This window comes from Thalassophryne amazonica, chromosome 12 (assembly GCF_902500255.1).
Source record: "Thalassophryne amazonica chromosome 12, fThaAma1.1, whole genome shotgun sequence".
Taxonomy (NCBI): domain Eukaryota; kingdom Metazoa; phylum Chordata; class Actinopteri; order Batrachoidiformes; family Batrachoididae; genus Thalassophryne; species Thalassophryne amazonica.
The window spans coordinates 90,642,920-90,661,639 of NC_047114.1; the positions used below are offsets into that span (position 1 = coordinate 90,642,920).

Below are 18,720 nucleotides of genomic sequence, written 5' to 3' on the forward strand. Positions count from 1 at the left end.
GACAGCCTGGCAAAGCCATGCACTTCTGCGGTAGTGCTCCACTTACCGCAAGCATCTCTAGGCACGCTCGGAACCTCAGCGCCACCAGGGCCAGGTTGGGATTTGAGAGGTGTGGGTTGCAGCGCTGACCTTTACTAAGGGAGGCCTGTCTGTTTGCTCTTCTCCCATAACCCCCTTCAGCCAGACTGCTAAGCAACCCCATCAAACCGAGGGTGCACATGCACCTACAGCCTTGGTGACATCTCGGAGACCGCGGGGAGGTCGAGTACTGCATAGGTTAATTCTGATCATTCAGTATTTATAGGCTTCACTTCAGAACAAGGGTTGGCATTAACACTCTAAAGGAGACATCCCTCCTGTATATCAATAAAACATAAGCGAGTGTGCAGGAGGTGCCTACCTTTTGTCATGTCATCCCTCACCTGGGAGGATTCCACATTAGATAACATTTTATAACTAGAGGGGCATTCAGTGAGGCGCATTCGTCCATTAAGGCCCTTCAACCATCTTTATGATTGGTTTTAATTGGTGTCTATGTATTACTGAATGAGAAATTGACAAACATTCGTGTTTGGTGGTGGTGGTGGTGGTGGTGGGTTCAGGTGTTATGGTGAGGTGCAAACTACACAGGCCCCCATGAGCAACTGGTGGAATAACGGATAAAGCACAGGACGTGAGAGGGCTGCAAGCTCCAAGACAGAGAGACAAAGTGATGGAGCCAAATTGAACAAGAACATTTTCACTTTCATTAAAGTTTGCTAAATCAGGCTGACTGTCTCACTTCACCTGTTGGTCCGTTGCCGTCTATGGAATGGTGGCCAGCAGATGTCAAAGTTGTGATTTTGATTCCATGTTACACTGGAATTGTGACCCAGATGGGAGTTGGATTTAAGGGGGTGACTCAAGGGGCGGCTGTGCAGTGCGCGAGCCTCACTCCCCAACACCAAACTGACATTCTACCAACAAATCCAAGAGCATCCTTGGAAGTGGGCCCAGCTTCCACGTCCAAAGTCGTGATTTTGAGTCCATGTTACATTGGAATCGTGACCCAAATGGGAGTTGGATTTAAGGGAGTGACTCAAGGGGTGGCAAGGGGATGCTGTGCAGTGAGTTAACCTCACTCCTCAACACCAAACCGACATTCTAGTGACAGAAGCTGGAACCCTTGAGCTTTACTCTCCTAAGTTGTAAGTTGGAGTCATGAGTAGGACAGACACAATGCAACCAATCTCGCAACAATGAACCCATCAGAGTTTCAGGGGTTGTTCCTTGGACTATGTCCGAATCTTTTGCCAGGTTTCAGGAAAATCAACCCTGGCGACAAACAAAGACACAGATTTCCAGACTCCACACCTGGATCTGGATCCACAACAGAGTTTAATGGTTACTTACTTGGTCCATACCCCATCACTGCATTCAGAGGGCTTTCACAGCAGGGACCTGGAGCCAGATCACAGTACACTTGACCTTAACATCCAGTGTTGTGAATAAATGATACTCACGTGTGGATCAATGAACCATGGATCCACTTGAAAAAGTGGTCTCAAGTGCAGTTCTTATGTACTCAGGTACAATTCACACATGGTGTGAAAACAAACTGTACCAAAAAATTAAATTGGACCAGTATTTCAGTTGTAACAAGTACGACACAACAGTGTTTTTTTTAAACATGGGAGTGAAAGAAACTCTCTGTACTGCCGAAAAAAATTAAATGCTTGCTTAGAATTTTGAGATTTTTTGAATATTTCAAGAGTATTTACATTTATGTGGACTCCACCAAATGTCACGCAATGATGAGGTACAATATTGCAAGTGTAAAGGGTTTTGGATGGTATGAAGCAAAATGTATGGAATGGGGAAGACACCCAAAATTCCATAGGAATTCATCCGAAGGTTTACAAGTTTACAGGTTTACAAACACTACCTCCTTCGCGGAGAGATGGAAATTAAATTCCAATATCCAATGTTCCAATATCTACAACTGAATTTTGCTTGTTATCCGCCAACCAATCACTGAATAGAATTTACGAGTAAATCACCATGGTGACATCAGTCTACCAATTGGAATGCAGGAAAGGGCAGAGACTGTTCGCCCAGAGTTTGTACAAACAGGTGGTATGAACTGAGAGCATCAGATATTTTCTCACATGTTGGCCTAGTCTGTGAGGTGTGGGGAAATGTCAAGAAAATCAATAGATAAGAACCACATCAGACCGAGCTTGTCTGGCCTAGCAACAGAGCATCCCCATGGTGATGTCAATTACCGCTGCTTTACAACAAAAACACCAGGAAGAGCAAAACTGTCTCTGCAATGCTGTAAAACTTTTAATACACTCTCCTGGAACTTTTCCCCCCACGTAAACCAGGCAGGCAGGTAACACAGCCAATGTGAGAATCTTATTGATACCTTTTTTTTTGCAGCTCAGTCTGTTTCCTATTCTCCTCATGGACGCCGCATTAGTCAGGAAGAGGTATAATGTAACGAGCAGTAAGGTGCGCATAATTGCATATTAGCAGCAACACACTTGGCTGCACGGGAGGTGACTGCGCTAACGAAGAGAGAGGCGTTATTAATCACCAATTAATAAAAGCAGGCAGATATCACATTCGGCGCACGGCACGCGTGGTTTGCTTTGTTTCCACTGGCTGGTCCGAGCCTGTTCTCTTATTTATTTCATAAGATTGATCCTGTTCCTGAGCTGTGTTGCCTATTGAGTTCTGACTCTGATCCACCCCCCACCCCCACCCCAGGAGTCGAAACGAGTGTTTGGCCATGTTTGTTAGCAGATTACACGTGTACGTACAGTACGACCGAGTCCCAGAAAATGGAGGGAACGTGATCAGACACACTGAATCAAAGTGGATTACAGGGAAAAGAAACAAATAATTATCTTTTTATGGACCGTGGTGGGGAGTGTTTGGGGGGGGGGGGGGGTGTGCACTTAATGGGACAGTAAATGCAACCATAGCAGACGCAGCGATGGAGACCGTGTAATCGACTGACCAAGACGCTCCAGGGGACCCAAACAAGAAGATACGTGTCAAGGATAATTTGCGGGCCTTTGCGAGAAACAAAAGTCAGCTTCAAATACGGTTAAAGAGTGCCTCCTGTCTGTTCCACCACTTACAGCCAACACGCGGCATTTTTGCCAGGTTGGAGCCTCGTTAATGTGAAGACGCGAGCGCTAGATAGGGAGAAGGGAGAGGAAGAAAAAAAAGGGGGAGGAGAGCTGAAGGCCTCTTGCTCGCTCGCTCTCCTCTCCGGCTCTGTAACGGCCCACAGTGCCTGCTTCACACAGAGCGGCCAGCTGTACAGCAAATGTGCCTTTCCATCTCCACCCCCGGACCTTACCACCCCTCGAGCGCCCCCCCCCACAACGCTCTGTCCGACCCAACCGGGCCACCGACTCCTCTCTGTGAGGGAAGACTCCTCCCCAGCTTGGCTTATAGTGCCGAGCTGTCACCAACCCAAAATAATCCGTAGAGGTGACCCCAAAAACAGTCCCCCCCCTTTTTTTTTAGAGATTCAGTTTGCTTGTTTACAGTTGTCCTTGCGGGCGCTGCCACCTTGGCAGCCGCTGCTTGCAATGGACAGATGAGAAATGGACTGAAAGGAGATATAACGGAAAAAGCAAAGACCCACCCCCCCTTTTTCGCCTTTAACACCTCCTGCGCTTCAAAACATGTTGGGCCTCTGAAAATTCACACAGGGACATTTGAAACAGTGCGATAAATGGGCCAAACACTCCCCCCCACCCTCGGGCTCCAAATGTCATAGTTTACTGAGGGGTCAAAGTGAAGCGACGGGGCGGCACGATGCCACGCTGATAAAACCAAACAGGCTTTTGTGTCACCGAAAGACCTTCAAAGGTTGTCCAAAAAAAGAGAGGGAGAAAAAAACCCTCCACGTACAGGTGAAGTCGCTTCAAATCCACGTCAAAGTGGTCGATCAGATTTGTTTTCTGAACGTAAAGAATAAATGAGGGAGGAACAAAAGGGGATTTGATAGCAACTGCAGCAGCTGAAAGCTGTATAAATCTGTGCGTCTCTGGAGAAAAATCGGACACCCTCAATTCTGTAAGTGTGCCATGCCAAAAAAACTCTAAACTAAAGAGTGGCCAGCTGTCTTCTGGCCTGCTATTAAATTGCTCCTTGGATGGTGGCGATATCATTTTTTTCTCCATAGGAGGATCACACCAGGTCCCCAAACAGAGCCACCAGCTGTACAGCAAATGTGTACTGATCCATCTGGACCTGAGCAGGCTGCGGCCTCCATCTTAAGACACACGGGGACGTTCACAAACTTGGCTCTGGCGCCGTTCTGCGGAGCACACCCTCCTGCACCCGTGACCGCCTCCTTCGCTTTCATTTACCTCCATTAACCAGAGGAAATGTCGAGTATCCACGCGCCGAACCCGCGCTTTATGTCCGAGAGAGGACCGCTGTGATCCGAGCGTAATCTCAGTGCATCAAAATGCGCTGGCAGGCTGGTGGATCCGGTGGGAGGAGGTGCGGGTGGAGGTTTTCGGAAGACTATTGTATTACAAAGGCAGCTAATATGGAGTTGTCTGGGTGAGACGGGCTCAGGTTTTGTTGTTCCATACACTTAGCGCTATGGTTATGTCATGCTACATCACTATATATAGAGTTATCAGTGTGAACTGACACCACGGAGCAGGGCGCGGATGAAAACAACACCCCTATGAATCCAGCGTCTGCTCCATTACCTACGCTAATAACACTGACAGCTGAGCGCAGATGACCCCAGCCCCCCGTTTTCCCGCTCCTGTGCAGATGGCCATTAAAAGGAGAAAGTGTCCCATTTTTTCAGATGAGAAGGTATTTCAAAATACACCCCCCCCCCCCCCCCCCCCACCACCACCACTTCAAATTAGCTTTGTAATGAGAGCATTGTACAGTGAGGGGTCTATACAGTAAGTACATACACTCTCAATTCAACACCAACGCCTTTGTACATCCCAAACATAGTGACTTTGATTGAAATTTATTGTTGCTTTTTATTACAAATCATCACTTTTACAACCAGTTTGACTGAGTCAAGTATCGCAATGATTACGTCATTGTTTTCAAGTCAGTGACTATGTCTTAGAATTCATTTACATCAATAATAAAGAAATACAGTCTGAAGTAGGCATTTCTCAAATAACTAAGGGCCCACTCAAGAAAGAGACATGTGAGGGAAGCCACTAGTGCTGCCGTAACAGCTCTAAGGGAGTTCTTGGATTCTGTTGATTGTATAACTTGTTGATACAAGTTATACAATGTCTTGGCGGAGTGGAACAGAGAAAGATTTCTATACAAGAAAATGGATCATTCTAAGTCAGAGTCTCACATGTGCCTTCTGGCAAACTAGCTGAAATAACTTCCATTTTGAGACAATCCTTCTCTGAACAACTCCACCATGAAGCTGTAAAACTGATGATGCAACACACAAATGTTGCATGACGCATAATTGTGCCAACCACAGCCTAGAACTTCCTTCAGCGCTGTTTATGGGTGTCTTGGAGACTTCCCTCATTAGTCTTCTTGCATGGCCACTCAGTTTTGAGAATGACCTAAAAGTCAGATTCCCTATACAGTTTCATATTGTTTGTATTTCTTAATAATTGATGTAAATGAAGTGCAATACATACTCATTGTGACTAGGAAATGTTTATGGATCCATCCCCTGACTTGTTAAAAGAAAACCGGCTATAAAACTGGTTTAATTTAATTTAACCTTTATTCAAGCAGAGGTTAAATGGTAAATAAATGGACTGCATTTATATAGCGCTTTTCCATCTGCATCAGATGCTCAAAGCGCTTTACAATTATGCCTCACATTCACCCCGATGTCAGGGTGCTGCCATACAAGGCGCTCACTACACAAGGACCCTGAGTGATTTTCCAGTCAGGCGAGGATTTGAACCCATGATCTTCTGGACTCAAGCCCAACACCTTAACCACTAGACCATCACCTCCCCTAAGTGATTGGTCCCACTGAGATCAAGACCTCTTTTGCAAGGGAGACCTGGACAATTATAAAGTTTCCTATTCATCTAACCTGCATGTCTTTAAATGTGGGAGAAAGCCAGAGCACCCGGAGGAAACCCACACAAACACGGGGAGAACAGGCAAACTCCACATAGAAAGGCTACAGGTGGGAATCAAACCCATGACCTTCTTGCTGTGATGCAACAGTGCTAACCACTAATCCACCGTGCTTTAATATTTAATGTTTTATAAAGCCACTGTGGTAATTAATATTGATGTTTCGTTTGTCCAATTACGGATGGGCTCTGAAAATTGAAGGATAGCGAAAAAAAATGGCTGAAACTCCAACATGTTTCTGTCAAATCCCTTGAATTAAAGCTGAAGGTCGACACCAGAAGCATATCCTGATAGTTTCATTTTATCTTCATTGTGTTGGTGCACAGAGACAAAAATCATAACGTCGTTGTTTTCTCTACAAAGTGCCTTTACTCCTCGAGAACCTCATCTTCTTCTTCGACCACATTTTCATCAGGACATGTTTTGATTTGGAGTATTTTTTTTTTCAGATCACAAACAAAAGCGCGGAACAGAAACCCTTTTGAGGCATCTGATGAAGCGCCGTGATCACGTTGGACACAAAGCAATAGAATATCAGAGAAGTAAGACATCAGACAACAACCCAATCACCTACCCTCCTGTTATCTTAAGCTGCCTGAATTCCATTATTATGGGGAAACGGTGTGCTTGTGTGGCTGAAAGACATAAAATTACCAGTAGGGGGGTTTGTTTTCTACCCTCCCAGTGTGCTCCGTGCCTGCCTGTGCAACAGAAAGGACTAATGCTGGCGTGGTACTGTATTAGGCACCCCCAGTAGAATAGTGGGTGAGCAGATCGCAAAGATGAATACAAAATACACACCTACACACTCTCAGCTTGTCTCTCTCCATTTGCAAATACACTGCGGCATCAAAATCACAAATCACATGCCTCTGATTGTTTATGCACAAACAGTGGGTTCCTGATAGAATTGCCTACCAGTCCTGATAGAATTGCCCACCGTGTTTAAATTCACCTGCGCCTAGAAGCGTGTCCCAAACAGCGAGGTGGTTTGGTTCCAGATCAATGAGTCTCTCTCCCACTGAAGACAACAGATAATGCAGCGTAATGAAAGAGCCGCCAAACGAGCTGAATAAATGAATGAATAAAGGAACGTGAGACTCAAAGTCAGACGCCTACTTACTGCAGGCGAGAATACCTGTTTTCCAATTGTCTGCTCTCTACAAATAATTCTGCCTGCATACCAATGACAACCGACATGAAGATATTCTGAAAACACGGAGGATTGGGAATCTTGTGCAATGCGCAATCAATACCACATAAAATCATAAATCCATTTGTTTCTGTTGATTTGATGTCATTAAATGTAGAGAGCATGAAATTAAAAGAATCTGAACTGAATAGTTTAGCAAACAGGCAATAATAAAATTAAATGAAGAACAGCAACAGCGTGAAGACATTACAATAATTGCAGAAAAATATCTGTAATATGAAATACTTTAAATAAAACCTGACTTAAAAAAAAAAAAATCGAAATGTTTGTGCTCACAAGTGGAGCTATTCAGCTCCGGAAGCATGCACGTGTAAGATATTTGATCATTCAACATGCACGGATGGAATGAAGATGATTTATAAGATGCACAACACTGAGGATGCAACTGATGATCAAAATATTAAAATAATTCCACCTATTTGGTGATGTGATCCCGATACTTCTGAGCCTGAGTGAGACAGGGTCAAATATTTTGTTACATATAATCACATCCGTCCTCAGTATGTGACTAACAGTCAAAACTGATGCACAGATCGAGTCTGAAATGTGCAAAATTTTACACTTTATGGATAAAATTTGCAAGAATAAAAAAATTATTAAAACAATAAATTAATTTAGGATTTTTTTAAAAATAGTTTATTCATGACAAATTTAAAATTGTTCTTTAATTAAAAATGCAAATGCATTGAAATTATGCAAAATATATTTTGGGGAAATGTGCAAAAATCATATTTATGCACACATCACATGTGCATTATTTTATATGGTTCGTGCCCTGAATAGGACTTGCAACACAGATCATAATGAAAGAAACAATAATAGTTATTTCCTACCCAGCATATGATTGGCCACGTGAACTTGGATGTCCCACTCACTGTAGAACACCATCTGACATTTGATGCACTGGTATGTTTTTTTCTGGACATAAGAGAAAAATAATGTTGCATTGAGGTTGATCTGCAGCACGAATATGCACAGTATGCAAACATAGTCAGTTAATACGGCACCGCAGTCTCGTTTGAACCCTACATGATATCGCAGGATTTGACCACTTATGGGGACAGCAGGTCCCGTTGCGCAATATATACACAGCATAACTTCACAGGGAAAAATGGTGTACTGTTTTGTTTTCGGCTGCAGGTGCACAAAGTCTCCAGTGGAGAAGGGAAGACGAGGCGAATGGGATAAGTCGTGTTGGTAAGCGTTAGCCTACACAGCTAACCAGAGTAGCCACATTCTCTCGCCTGCAAAACCGCCTTGACACATTTGAGCTCTGGGTCATAAACAAACCGCAACACATGTCCACTTTCCACCTTCCCATCACTTTTTCTTTGCATTTTCACTTTGTTTGCATGTAATTTGCCCAAGTGCCGTGTTTCCGCCCCCGGAAGTAGAGAAATTACATCATATGCGTCATATTTTACCTCTTTAACACCCACCCTCAAACGAGACTGCACTGCCCAAAAGACTTAATTTGATTAAAAATACCTCTTCAGTTTGTGAGGGACTCGCTCTTGGCATTGGCGACACCTGGGGGGTCTTGTGCTGCCCGCTGTTACTATCTCCTCCCTGTTCTCGATGCACCGTCTGGACATGGTTTTGCAACTCCGCTTCAGACTCAAACTTCACGTTGCAGCTGGAGCATCGCGTCTTGGCAGCAGATAATGAGGATGTGGAAGAGGATGAAGATGATGAAGACACAACTTTGCCTTTCCCCTCCCCAGGGCTGAGACTCTCCCCGTGCACCCATGTAGCTGTAGTTGTAGCCGGAGTTGTGGTTCCGCTCTGCGGCTGCGGTTGCCTTCCGCCATTCACGGTTGGGCTGGAGCTCTTGGAGCCGGCTGCTGTCACACAGGATGCACAGAGTCCATAAGGCAGTCCGTTTATGTCAAGTTTCACCAGGTCCTGTTTGGAACGGAAGTCCTTCAGGCATGAGGCGCACTTGAATAATTTTTGGGCGTGATGTTGCTGCTGGTTGTGTGACATAAGATTGTTACGGCCCATGGGTTGACTAGAGGACATAGTACCCGTCTTCTGCATGTGGAAGGTACCGTGAATTTTCAGCTCCAAAGTTGAGGTTACTGTCTGCATGCACACCACACAGCGGAACCCTGTTAGGGAGTTCCTCAGGTCAGGGTGCATCTGGCAGTGCTCCAGAAAGTCCTCCTCACTCTGCAGAGGCATTTTACAAATGCGGCAGCTGCCTGTGTCCAGGCTTTTGCTGTGAGTGACCTTGTGCTCAGTCAGAGTCAGCAAGGAAGGAAATCTCTCCCCACAGATGGGACACATGTAGTGCTTGACAGGCCCAAGGTGGGTTTGCATATGCTCCCTCAGCCCGGCCTCAGAGAAGAAGGTACGAGAGCATACATTACACTTGTGATTGCCCTTGATCATTTCAGCTTTTCTTTTAATCATGGCACTCTCTCCAGGGCGGATGTTGTGGTCCCTCAGCTGATGGTTAGTGAGGAGTGACTCCATGGTATACGACGCCCCACAGATGTCGCACCCATACATTGGCTCGGCAGTGTCCACCTCTTCTTCACTTCCATCATGGCTGTTCTGGGACTCCACCACAGATCCTCCTGCTGCCCCTGCACCGTGGTTGTTAGTCAGAAGGCCCTGCAGCTCAGCATCTTCCTTAGTTTGACCTTCTCCGGCGCTTACGGTTGAGCCATTAGCACCGCAGTTCTGGGCCTTTCCCTCAAACACACAGTGTTTCTCCCTCAAATGCTTCTCCAAAAGGACAATGGCATGGAAGGCCTTACTGCAAAAGCGGCAGTTATATTTCTTACTGTGGGTGGTGATATGGCACTGCAACTCCACCTCTGTACCAAAGGACTCCCCACAGAAAATGCAGCGGTGAGTGCGGCCCTGGTTTTCCAGATGACTGTGCTTGACATGCAACTGCAAGTCTGTCTCGTGCCTGAAGTCCCAGTTGCAAGAGGTGCAGCGGTACACCTTCTTCTCATTGCTGTGCTTTACAGCCAAGTGGAGCTGAGTGGACACTTTTGAGTCAAAGACTTCTTGGCACAGAGTGCAACGAAAAAACACAAAGGTGTGCATGTCAAGTAGGTGCTTCTGTAGGTCATCTACTGACGTGAACTGCTTATCGCAGCTCTCGCATATGTAATAGGTGGAGGTGATGGTGAAGTGGATTGTTACATGTTTCAGTAGGGACTCTTGGTTGGGGAACTCTTTGTTGCATTGTGGGCAGGTAAGCTGAGGCTGGAGGACATCCAGGTGAGTTTTTAGGTGAGTCTGGAATAGGTCTAAACTGGTATACTTTGCTCCACACTGGTTACATATGAACTCACTAGCGGTGCGCGAGGCAGAGCTGCCTTGTTTCAGCATGGTGGCTTGTTCCACTGATATTGGGGAAGAGGGGCTGAGAGTCCGAAAAGATTTCTTCCCATTGTTGATGTAGTTGAGCGCCAGGGGAATGTTCTTGTGATTCTCCTTAATGTGCTTGTTGAGCTTCAGAACACTGTTGAATATTGGGGAATTGGTGCAGTATGAACAAGAGTATACCTCTACAATAGGCTCCTTTGGAGTAACAGCCAAGGGGGAGTCAAAGCGTAGGCTTCCACCATCACAGTGAGTCTGACGAACGTGTTCTTCCAAGGTAGCCTCTGTCAAAAACCCCATGAAGCACTGGGGGCAGAAGAAAGCATTACTTTCCTTAGCCACTGGACTGGGAAATCCATGGGAACAGCGAATGTGTTCCTGAAGAGCGTTCAAGTCGCTCAGCACTTCAGGGCAGAAGTTACACTGAAGGAGGGCGTCAGGCAAACTGGCGAGCAGGGCAGCGTGGTCCTCTGCATTGTGGACCTGTTTAAGGTGTTCATTTAGATTTAATAAAGATGGCAGAACCTCCAAACAAAACTGGCAGGTATGCGCCTGCTCTGGCTTGTCAAGGTGCATGGTTCGTAAGTGAATCTGAAGCACTGCCAAACTGGAGAACACCTGCTTGTTGCAATAGATGCAGCTGTAGGAGATCTTAGGCTGCTTGGAAGCCCGACCTCCCATGTCTGATGTGTTCTGGTTAGCCCTCTTCCTCCTACCCCTCGTCTTGGGCACCGGCGGCGCTGTTTCCACCATTGTGGAGCTGTCGACCGAGAGGTTAGAGTCAGGGGTGGTGCTAGAAACGGAGGTGTAGCCCACAGTCAGCAGTGATGGGCTGTTGCTATGATTACTTGATTCAGGGAGCTGGTGGATGTCCATGTGAGCATACAGGTCCTCAATGGACAGAAAGTGCTCAGAGCAGATAGCACAGGCGTGGCCCTTCCTGTCACGGCTGTGGGCCTGGTCAATGTGAGTTAGCAGGGTGCCTTCATCACTGAAGGGCTCATGGCAGTAGATGCACTGTAGTGTGGCACCCAGCCCACCATCCTCGGATGGGGAGCACTCAGGGTGGCACTCAGCGATGTGCCGCTGTAGCTCTTCGGGGACGTCAAAGCCCTCTTCACAACGACTGCATTTGCGAGTTTCTTTCAACTTCCACTCCTCACCTCTGGAAAGTGTGGAGCCGCTGCCGTCTTTGCCCCTTTCGTGTACTTGCATGTGGCCGTGGAGCGAGCTGGACGAGAGGAAGCCTCGGCGGCACACGGGGCACTTGTGGGGTTTGTTGGAGGCGTGGGTTTTCATGTGGATCTTGAGGTGATCGCTGCGGGAGAAGGCAGAGTCGCACTCTCCGCAGTGATACTTCTTGTCACCGGTGTGTAGCTTCACGTGTCGATCTCGACTGCGCTTGTGCTTAAACAGGCGGCTGCAAAAGGTACAGCTGAAAGGGAGCTTATCGCCGTGACTCTGTTCGTGACGCTTCAGGAAGCTTAAGCGACTGAAGGACTTGTCACAGAACTGGCACGGGTATGGCAAGCCAGGTCCGCCTTCCTCTTCACCAAAGTCATAGTCCTCGCAGTGCCCTGGGGAAGTCTGATCTTTACTGGAGGGAGACGATGCCGGCCAAGAGCATGAAGGGTCATCTTCAATATCAACACCATCTGCAGTCAACACCAGAAAGAAGGAAAGAGACAAAAAACTGCATTAGCAACCAATTGAACTCACTCTTAAACATAAAAGGTGCTTCTCGAGTGTTTTATTTGTCATAGTAGTTACTGGGTAGCGGTGCATAAATTTAGAAATCTTTGCAACTCCACATTTTTTTTTCTTTGACGGAAATAATACCTCCTTAGGTGTTATCTAAAAAGTTACATTTAAATATGCAATTTAAAGTATAATTAGAGAAAAGAGTAACTGCCAATGCTTTTACTACAATTAACCTTGTATGTGGCCGTGTAATGGCTTCGCCCACTGTGACTCAAAAACACAATTTCTCTGACATTTAAAGCAAACACAAGACAATGGGTGTGCATTGGGATGGCAGCCTGGCATGAGGTAAATTAGAAGAGTTCTTTTATTCCTGAATTACTGGAATATTTCTTGACAAACAAAGACCCATTAAATGACCTTAAGACAGGAGGGGGAAAAAAAATGCGGTGGTGAAATGCAAGATTAAATGTTCAATTTAGACGGCAGCAATGTGTAGCCTTTAGGAAGCCTCCACTGCAAAACAGATGATTTCCACAAAACATCAGTCAATAGATATCAGATTAGAGAATATGCATTATAGCATTTGTTTGCGTGGCCGGTGTTAAGCCGTAAGGCGACTGATGCTCGATGGATGGGCGTGTCATTTGTTGATGCATGGGGAGCACAGAGAGAGCAAGGAAGCAGGGAAGGAAATATATCACGGCAGCTACCACTTCACTCAAGGACAAACAGGTGCAGGGAGCAGCCAACAAAATATACTCCGCCACTTTTCTTCGCAATGTGTCCCTATCGGAATCGATTCTGCGCCGACATTCCATTCCGCTGCCGTATCCGCGCGATGATATCAATGGAAAACACACAACGCCACTTTCCACAAGTTCAAAAGGTTACAGACCACTTCTTCCCGCTGCTGCATTACAAGTGCTGTGAACTTCCTTGCCTAAAACAAAAGCAATCCCAAGCACTTCAGAGAGGGGGGGTGGGTGGTAGGGTGCATGTCAAAAGGCCAAAAAATTTGGCAGTCGGAAAAACAAGAGGAAACTGTTAAGATTTATGAAGGAAAAGCATGATCTCTTTCCAGGATCCAACCTCTGTGCTCTCCTTCAGCTGACAAATCCAAGTGTCTCCCCCCTCGCTGTTGTTTTTACTGGGAGATCTGCCCTTTGTCAGGATATTATGCCCTCTCTGAACACTTACCCCCATCAGGGCCTATCTTCAGGAAACAGATGGGGTCGGAGGCCATTCCCTTGCCCCTCCAAACTGCTGAAAGCGGCACATTGAGAGCCCACCTCCACACCATGGCCCTCCCGGAAACCTCCCACCCCTGGCAAAGCGCCCACTCTGCGCACACACACACACACACACACATCTCACTCAAGGAGCCAACCTAGCCTGATTTACTTGTTTTATCTATCTCATGCACGTCTCGGTGCGCTCTCTCTCTCTCTCTCTCACTGGTTTGAGGGAGGATGGGTGACTCAGTGCTGTGCCCTCCTCTACAGAGGGGGCGGATCTACCCTCTCTCTCTGCCTCGCAGGGTACAGGAGAAGAAGACAAGTACAAGAAGAATGACCCCAGTCAATGCCTTACAGTCAAACATATTGGCTTAGAGACAATAGTATAAAACAAACAAATAAATGGGCCTGCATACAAGGCTAAATGAAATTCTACGGTCTTAAATGAGGATGTGTTTGCCTTGAGCCACTGCTAAGCTGTCAGGACAACTACATACTCCTTTTCTTTTTTTTTCTTGTTTGTTTACTTGATCTATATTATTTATTTAGTGCATTCACTGCAGTAAAACACATAGATAAAGTCATATCTGTGGGGGACACGTGGGAGTCGCACACACCGCAATAACAGCTCGAGTTCAACTGGCAGAATGAACGTGTCAAACGCAATCATCTTTAAGGTCGGTGCCGGTTGTTGAAATATCACAAAGGTCGCCGCGTCACACTCATAAATGTAATCATCATCATCATAATAATATCATAATAAGAAGCACAATTAGAGATTACAGAGCCTCCATCCTGACCTGACCAGCGCCTCGTTTTTAAGGCAATATTCACCCAATTACCATAAACACATCTGTCTGCCAGCAGATGCAGATGACTCATTCAAATTGAATAATTTTGTGCTTTTTGGTTGTCAGTAATGAATGAATGCATCCTCACATGAGTCAAACTGCAGCACCAGGGGGGTGCAATTATTAAACAATGTAACAGCTTCCTTCATATATATACACAGGTTGTGTTACTCATTGTTGTGTCATCAGTTAGTCATATGGGGGAATGCTACCTGAGATACAGTCCAATGCGGTGACTGCATTATATTTGTATACAGAGTCAAAAAATTGGTTTCAAATTCAGATCCGGCTGATATCAGAGTAAGATTGAGCCACAGTGACATTTTCAAATCAATTGCAGGAATTTCTCCAGAGATGGAGACCAGCGTGACAAAAATGGTTCTGTCTCTCAACAGTAAGAAACAGTGAGAGAAAAAAGTCGACTTTTGAATTGGACGTGGTTCCAGCTGATCTCAGAAGAGCGACAAGTCAAGCTGACATTCTAACTTTTATAAATTTTTCAAGTGACTTGGGACAACAGTTTCTGTGTTATACACAAGCGCATACTACTACTACTACTATTATTACATCAACATGTAATATTAAAAACAAATCACCATCATCATACAGTGGTATGCACTTGATTACGAGTCCTGTAGGTATTATTATACACTCAACAAAATTATAAACGCAACACTTTTGGTTTTGCTCCCATTTTGTATGAGATGAACTCAAAGATCTAAAACTTTTTCCACATACACAATATCACCATTTCCCTCAAATATTGTTCACAAACCAGTCTAAATCTGTGATAGTGAGCACTTCTCCTTTGCTGAGATAATCCATCCCACCTCACAGGTGTGCCATATCAAGATGCTGATTAGACACCATGATTAGTGCACAGGTGTGCCTTAGACTGTCAACAATAAAAGGCCACTCTGAAAGGTGCAGTTTTATCACACAGCACAATGCCACAGTTGTCGCAAGATTTGAGGGAGCGTGCAATTGGCATGCTGACAGCAGGAATATCAACCAGAGCTGTTGCTCGTGTATTGAATGTTCATTTCTCTACCATAAGCCGTCTCCAAAGGCGTTTCAGAGAATTTGGCAGTACATCCAACCAGCCTCACAACCGCAGACCACTCGGACAGCTGCTGAAATAATCGGTTTGCATAACCAAAGAATTTCTGCACAAACTGTCAGAAACCGTCTCAGGGAAGCTCATCTGCATGCTCGTCATCCTCATCGGGGTCTCGACCTGACTCCAGTTCGTCGTCGTAACCGACTTGAGTGGGCAAATGCTCACATTCGCTGGCGTTTGGCACGTTGGAGAGGTGTTCTCTTCACGGATGAATCCCGGTTCACACTGTCCAGGGCAGATGGCAGACAGCGTGTGTGGCGTCGTGTGGGTGAGCGGTTTTCTGATGTCAATGTTGTGGATCGAGTGGACCATGGTGGCGGTGGGGTTATGGTATGGGCAGGCGTCTGTTATGGATGAAGAACACAGGTGCATTTTATTGATGGCATTTTGAATGCACAGAGATACCGTGATGAGATCCTGAGGCCCATTGTTGTGCCATACATCCAAGAACATCACCTCATGTTGCAGCAGGATAATGCACAGCCCCATGTTGCAAGGATCTGTACACAATTCTTGGAAGCTGAAAATGTTCCAGTTCTTGCATGGCCGGCATACTCACCGGACATGTCACCCATTGAGTATGTTTGGGATGCTCTGGACTGGCGTATACGACAGCGTGTACCAGTTCCTGCCAATATCCAGCAACTTCGCACAGCCATTGAAGAGGAGTGGACCAACATTCCACAGGCCACAGTTGGAAACCTGATCAACTCTATGTGAAGGAGATGTGTTGCACTGCATGAGGCAAATGGTGGTCACACCAGATACTGACTGGTATCCCCCCAATAAAACAAAACTGCACCTTTCAGAGTGGCCTTTTATTGTGGGCAGTCTAAGGCACACCTGTGCACTAATCATGGTGTCTAATCAGCATCTTGATATGGCACACCTGTGAGGTGGGATGGATTATCTCAGCAAAGGAGAAATGCTCACTATCACAGATTTAGACTGGTTTGTGAACAATATTTGAGGGAAATAGTGATATTGTGTATGTGGAAAAAGTTTTAGATCTTTGAGTTCATCTCATACAAAATGGGAGCAAAACCAAAAGTGTTGCGTTTATATTTTTGTTGAGTGACGATTATTATTACAGCAAAAATATCAATATTGTAACAGCAATAATAATAAGATACTAATAATAATAATAATAATCACACCAACAGGAAGGGCTGCATTTCTGTGGTGCCTTTTCATCTAGCAGCTGTTCAAAGAGCTTTACAATGATGCCTCACATTTACTTTCCCACCCATTTTTACAGATGGGTGGACTGAGACCCCGTTCAGATTCAAGCCAGCTCAAACCGGATTGCAAACCCAAGTTTGAACAGGGTCTGAGACCCAGGTTTATATACTGTCAGACCAGCTCTTTATCCATTGAGCTACCTACTCTACACAGCAACTACAGAGGCACTCGGTTGAGTGCATATCTTGTCCAAGACTACCCATGTATAATTTCTTGAGAAAGTGACTAAAAGGGCAGAAAGTTGCCCTACCTTGCAATAACAAATTTAGTTTCTGGATCTGCAACATTTACTATTATTATTAATCGTTAGATGAAGCTTCTCTCGTCTGGACATTAATAACTTCAGAAGATTGTACACTGTAATTATGAGGCTGCATCTAGAGTGCCATCGCCTGTGTAGAATCCTAAAAAAAATAAATAAAAAGGCTAAATTGTCCAACTTCAGAATGTAACACTGTGCAAGAACCAGTGCTTATACAGATCAACTTAGAAGATTCAACCTCCTCACGCTCAGACACAGAAGATTCTGTGGAGAAATTATAGACTTGTGTAAGATGGCCAAGGTAAGTCAACCATGTCTAAAATTTGACAACCTGGTTCAAGGTTCAATTTGCCTTTGCGATTGTCAGTGACTTCTTAACACATGGATCAACTCCCGCCCAAACCAGGTCATTGAAGCTTAGTAACAAAACCACTGAGAGATGATTCAATGGGTCCGAGGCCGATCTCGATATTGAATTTGACTTTGTGGCCTACTTGCTGGTTGCAAGAAATCGTCCTGGCAATCCCTCGGTGGCGAGTAAGATTGTCTCTTCATCAATTACCGGATGGGGTTGGTAATCAAGCTAGATACACCTGTAGGTGGATTTGATTAACGTGGGAATGTCGTTGCATGCCGACAAACACACAGTCCCCAACGTATGTCACCCCAAAAGACAATCCCCTACTTGATCCATCGTGTGAGTCATATATTTTTCAGATCTGGATCTACAGGACATCTAGTTTGTCCAGAAGATATATTTACAACCCCAATTCCAATGAAGTTGAGACGTTGTGTAAAATGTAAATTAAAAACAGAATACAATGATTTGCAAATCCTCTTCAACCTATATTCAATTGAATACACCACAAAGACAAGATACTTAATGTTCAAACTGATCAGCTTTATTGTTTTGTGCAAATATTTGCTCAAAAGAGTGTTGTTAGAAGGAAAGGTGATGTAACACAGTGGTAAACATACCACTGTCCCAGGTTTTCTGAAACGTGCTGCAGGCATCCATTTCAAAATGAGCAAATATTTGCACAAAAACAATAAGGTTTATCAGTTTTAACATTAAATATCTTGTCTTTGTGGTGTATTCAATTGAATATAGGTTGAATAGGATTTGCAAATCATTGTATTCTGTTTTTATTTACATTTTACACAACGTCCCAACTTCATTGGAATTGGGGTTGTATGTGTATTCGACAGCAATACTGAAAATTACTAATTTACGGTGTTTGGTGATGAAGTGATAATTCCGGTTCAATACCTGCACGGTACGCTGAGACTGGACGGTGCACGCGCATAGATACATGTACACACTGTGTATAATGTGCAGATGCAAACACATTGTTGAAACAAGTGTGTGAACAACTGCAGATGAAAGCGTAGTCATCCTCAGGAGACATCAAGAGGAAAGACAGAGCGAGAGAGAGAGTTGTTTTTTCCCTTCTTCACCCAGACAAGAACTGCCCAGGCTTCAGCAGCAGCAGCCTGAGTAAATAAAAGAATGGGCCTTACTTCCCCGTCTCTCGGGCCGGGGGCCTGTGCACGCCAGCACTCTCTGTGCTGCTGCCAAAGGGGATGCTGGGGCCTGAAAAACTACACCCTGCAGCTGAAGGGCTGTCTTTGTTGGT

General features: G+C 45.2%; 1 protein-coding gene across 5 annotated transcripts in view; it reads right to left on the minus strand.

The window, feature by feature from the left end:
- The window catches only part of LOC117522219 (zinc finger protein 521), a 296,467-nt gene that overhangs the window by 180,100 nt on the left and 97,647 nt on the right, over positions 1-18,720 (minus strand). For 4 of the 5 annotated variants that reach the window (XM_034183612.1, XM_034183611.1, XM_034183609.1 and 1 more), the window contains exons 4-6: positions 8,813-12,324; positions 8,158-8,242; positions 7,740-7,772 (exon numbers count right to left, since the gene is read on the minus strand). In XM_034183612.1, the coding sequence (XP_034039503.1) occupies positions 7,740-7,772; positions 8,158-8,242; positions 8,813-11,968 (3,274 nt within the window). In that variant the 5' untranslated portion in view covers positions 11,969-12,324. The remainder of the gene's footprint in view (positions 1-7,739; positions 7,773-8,157; positions 8,243-8,812; positions 12,325-18,720) is intronic. The other variant, XM_034183610.1, reaches the window with a different exon arrangement.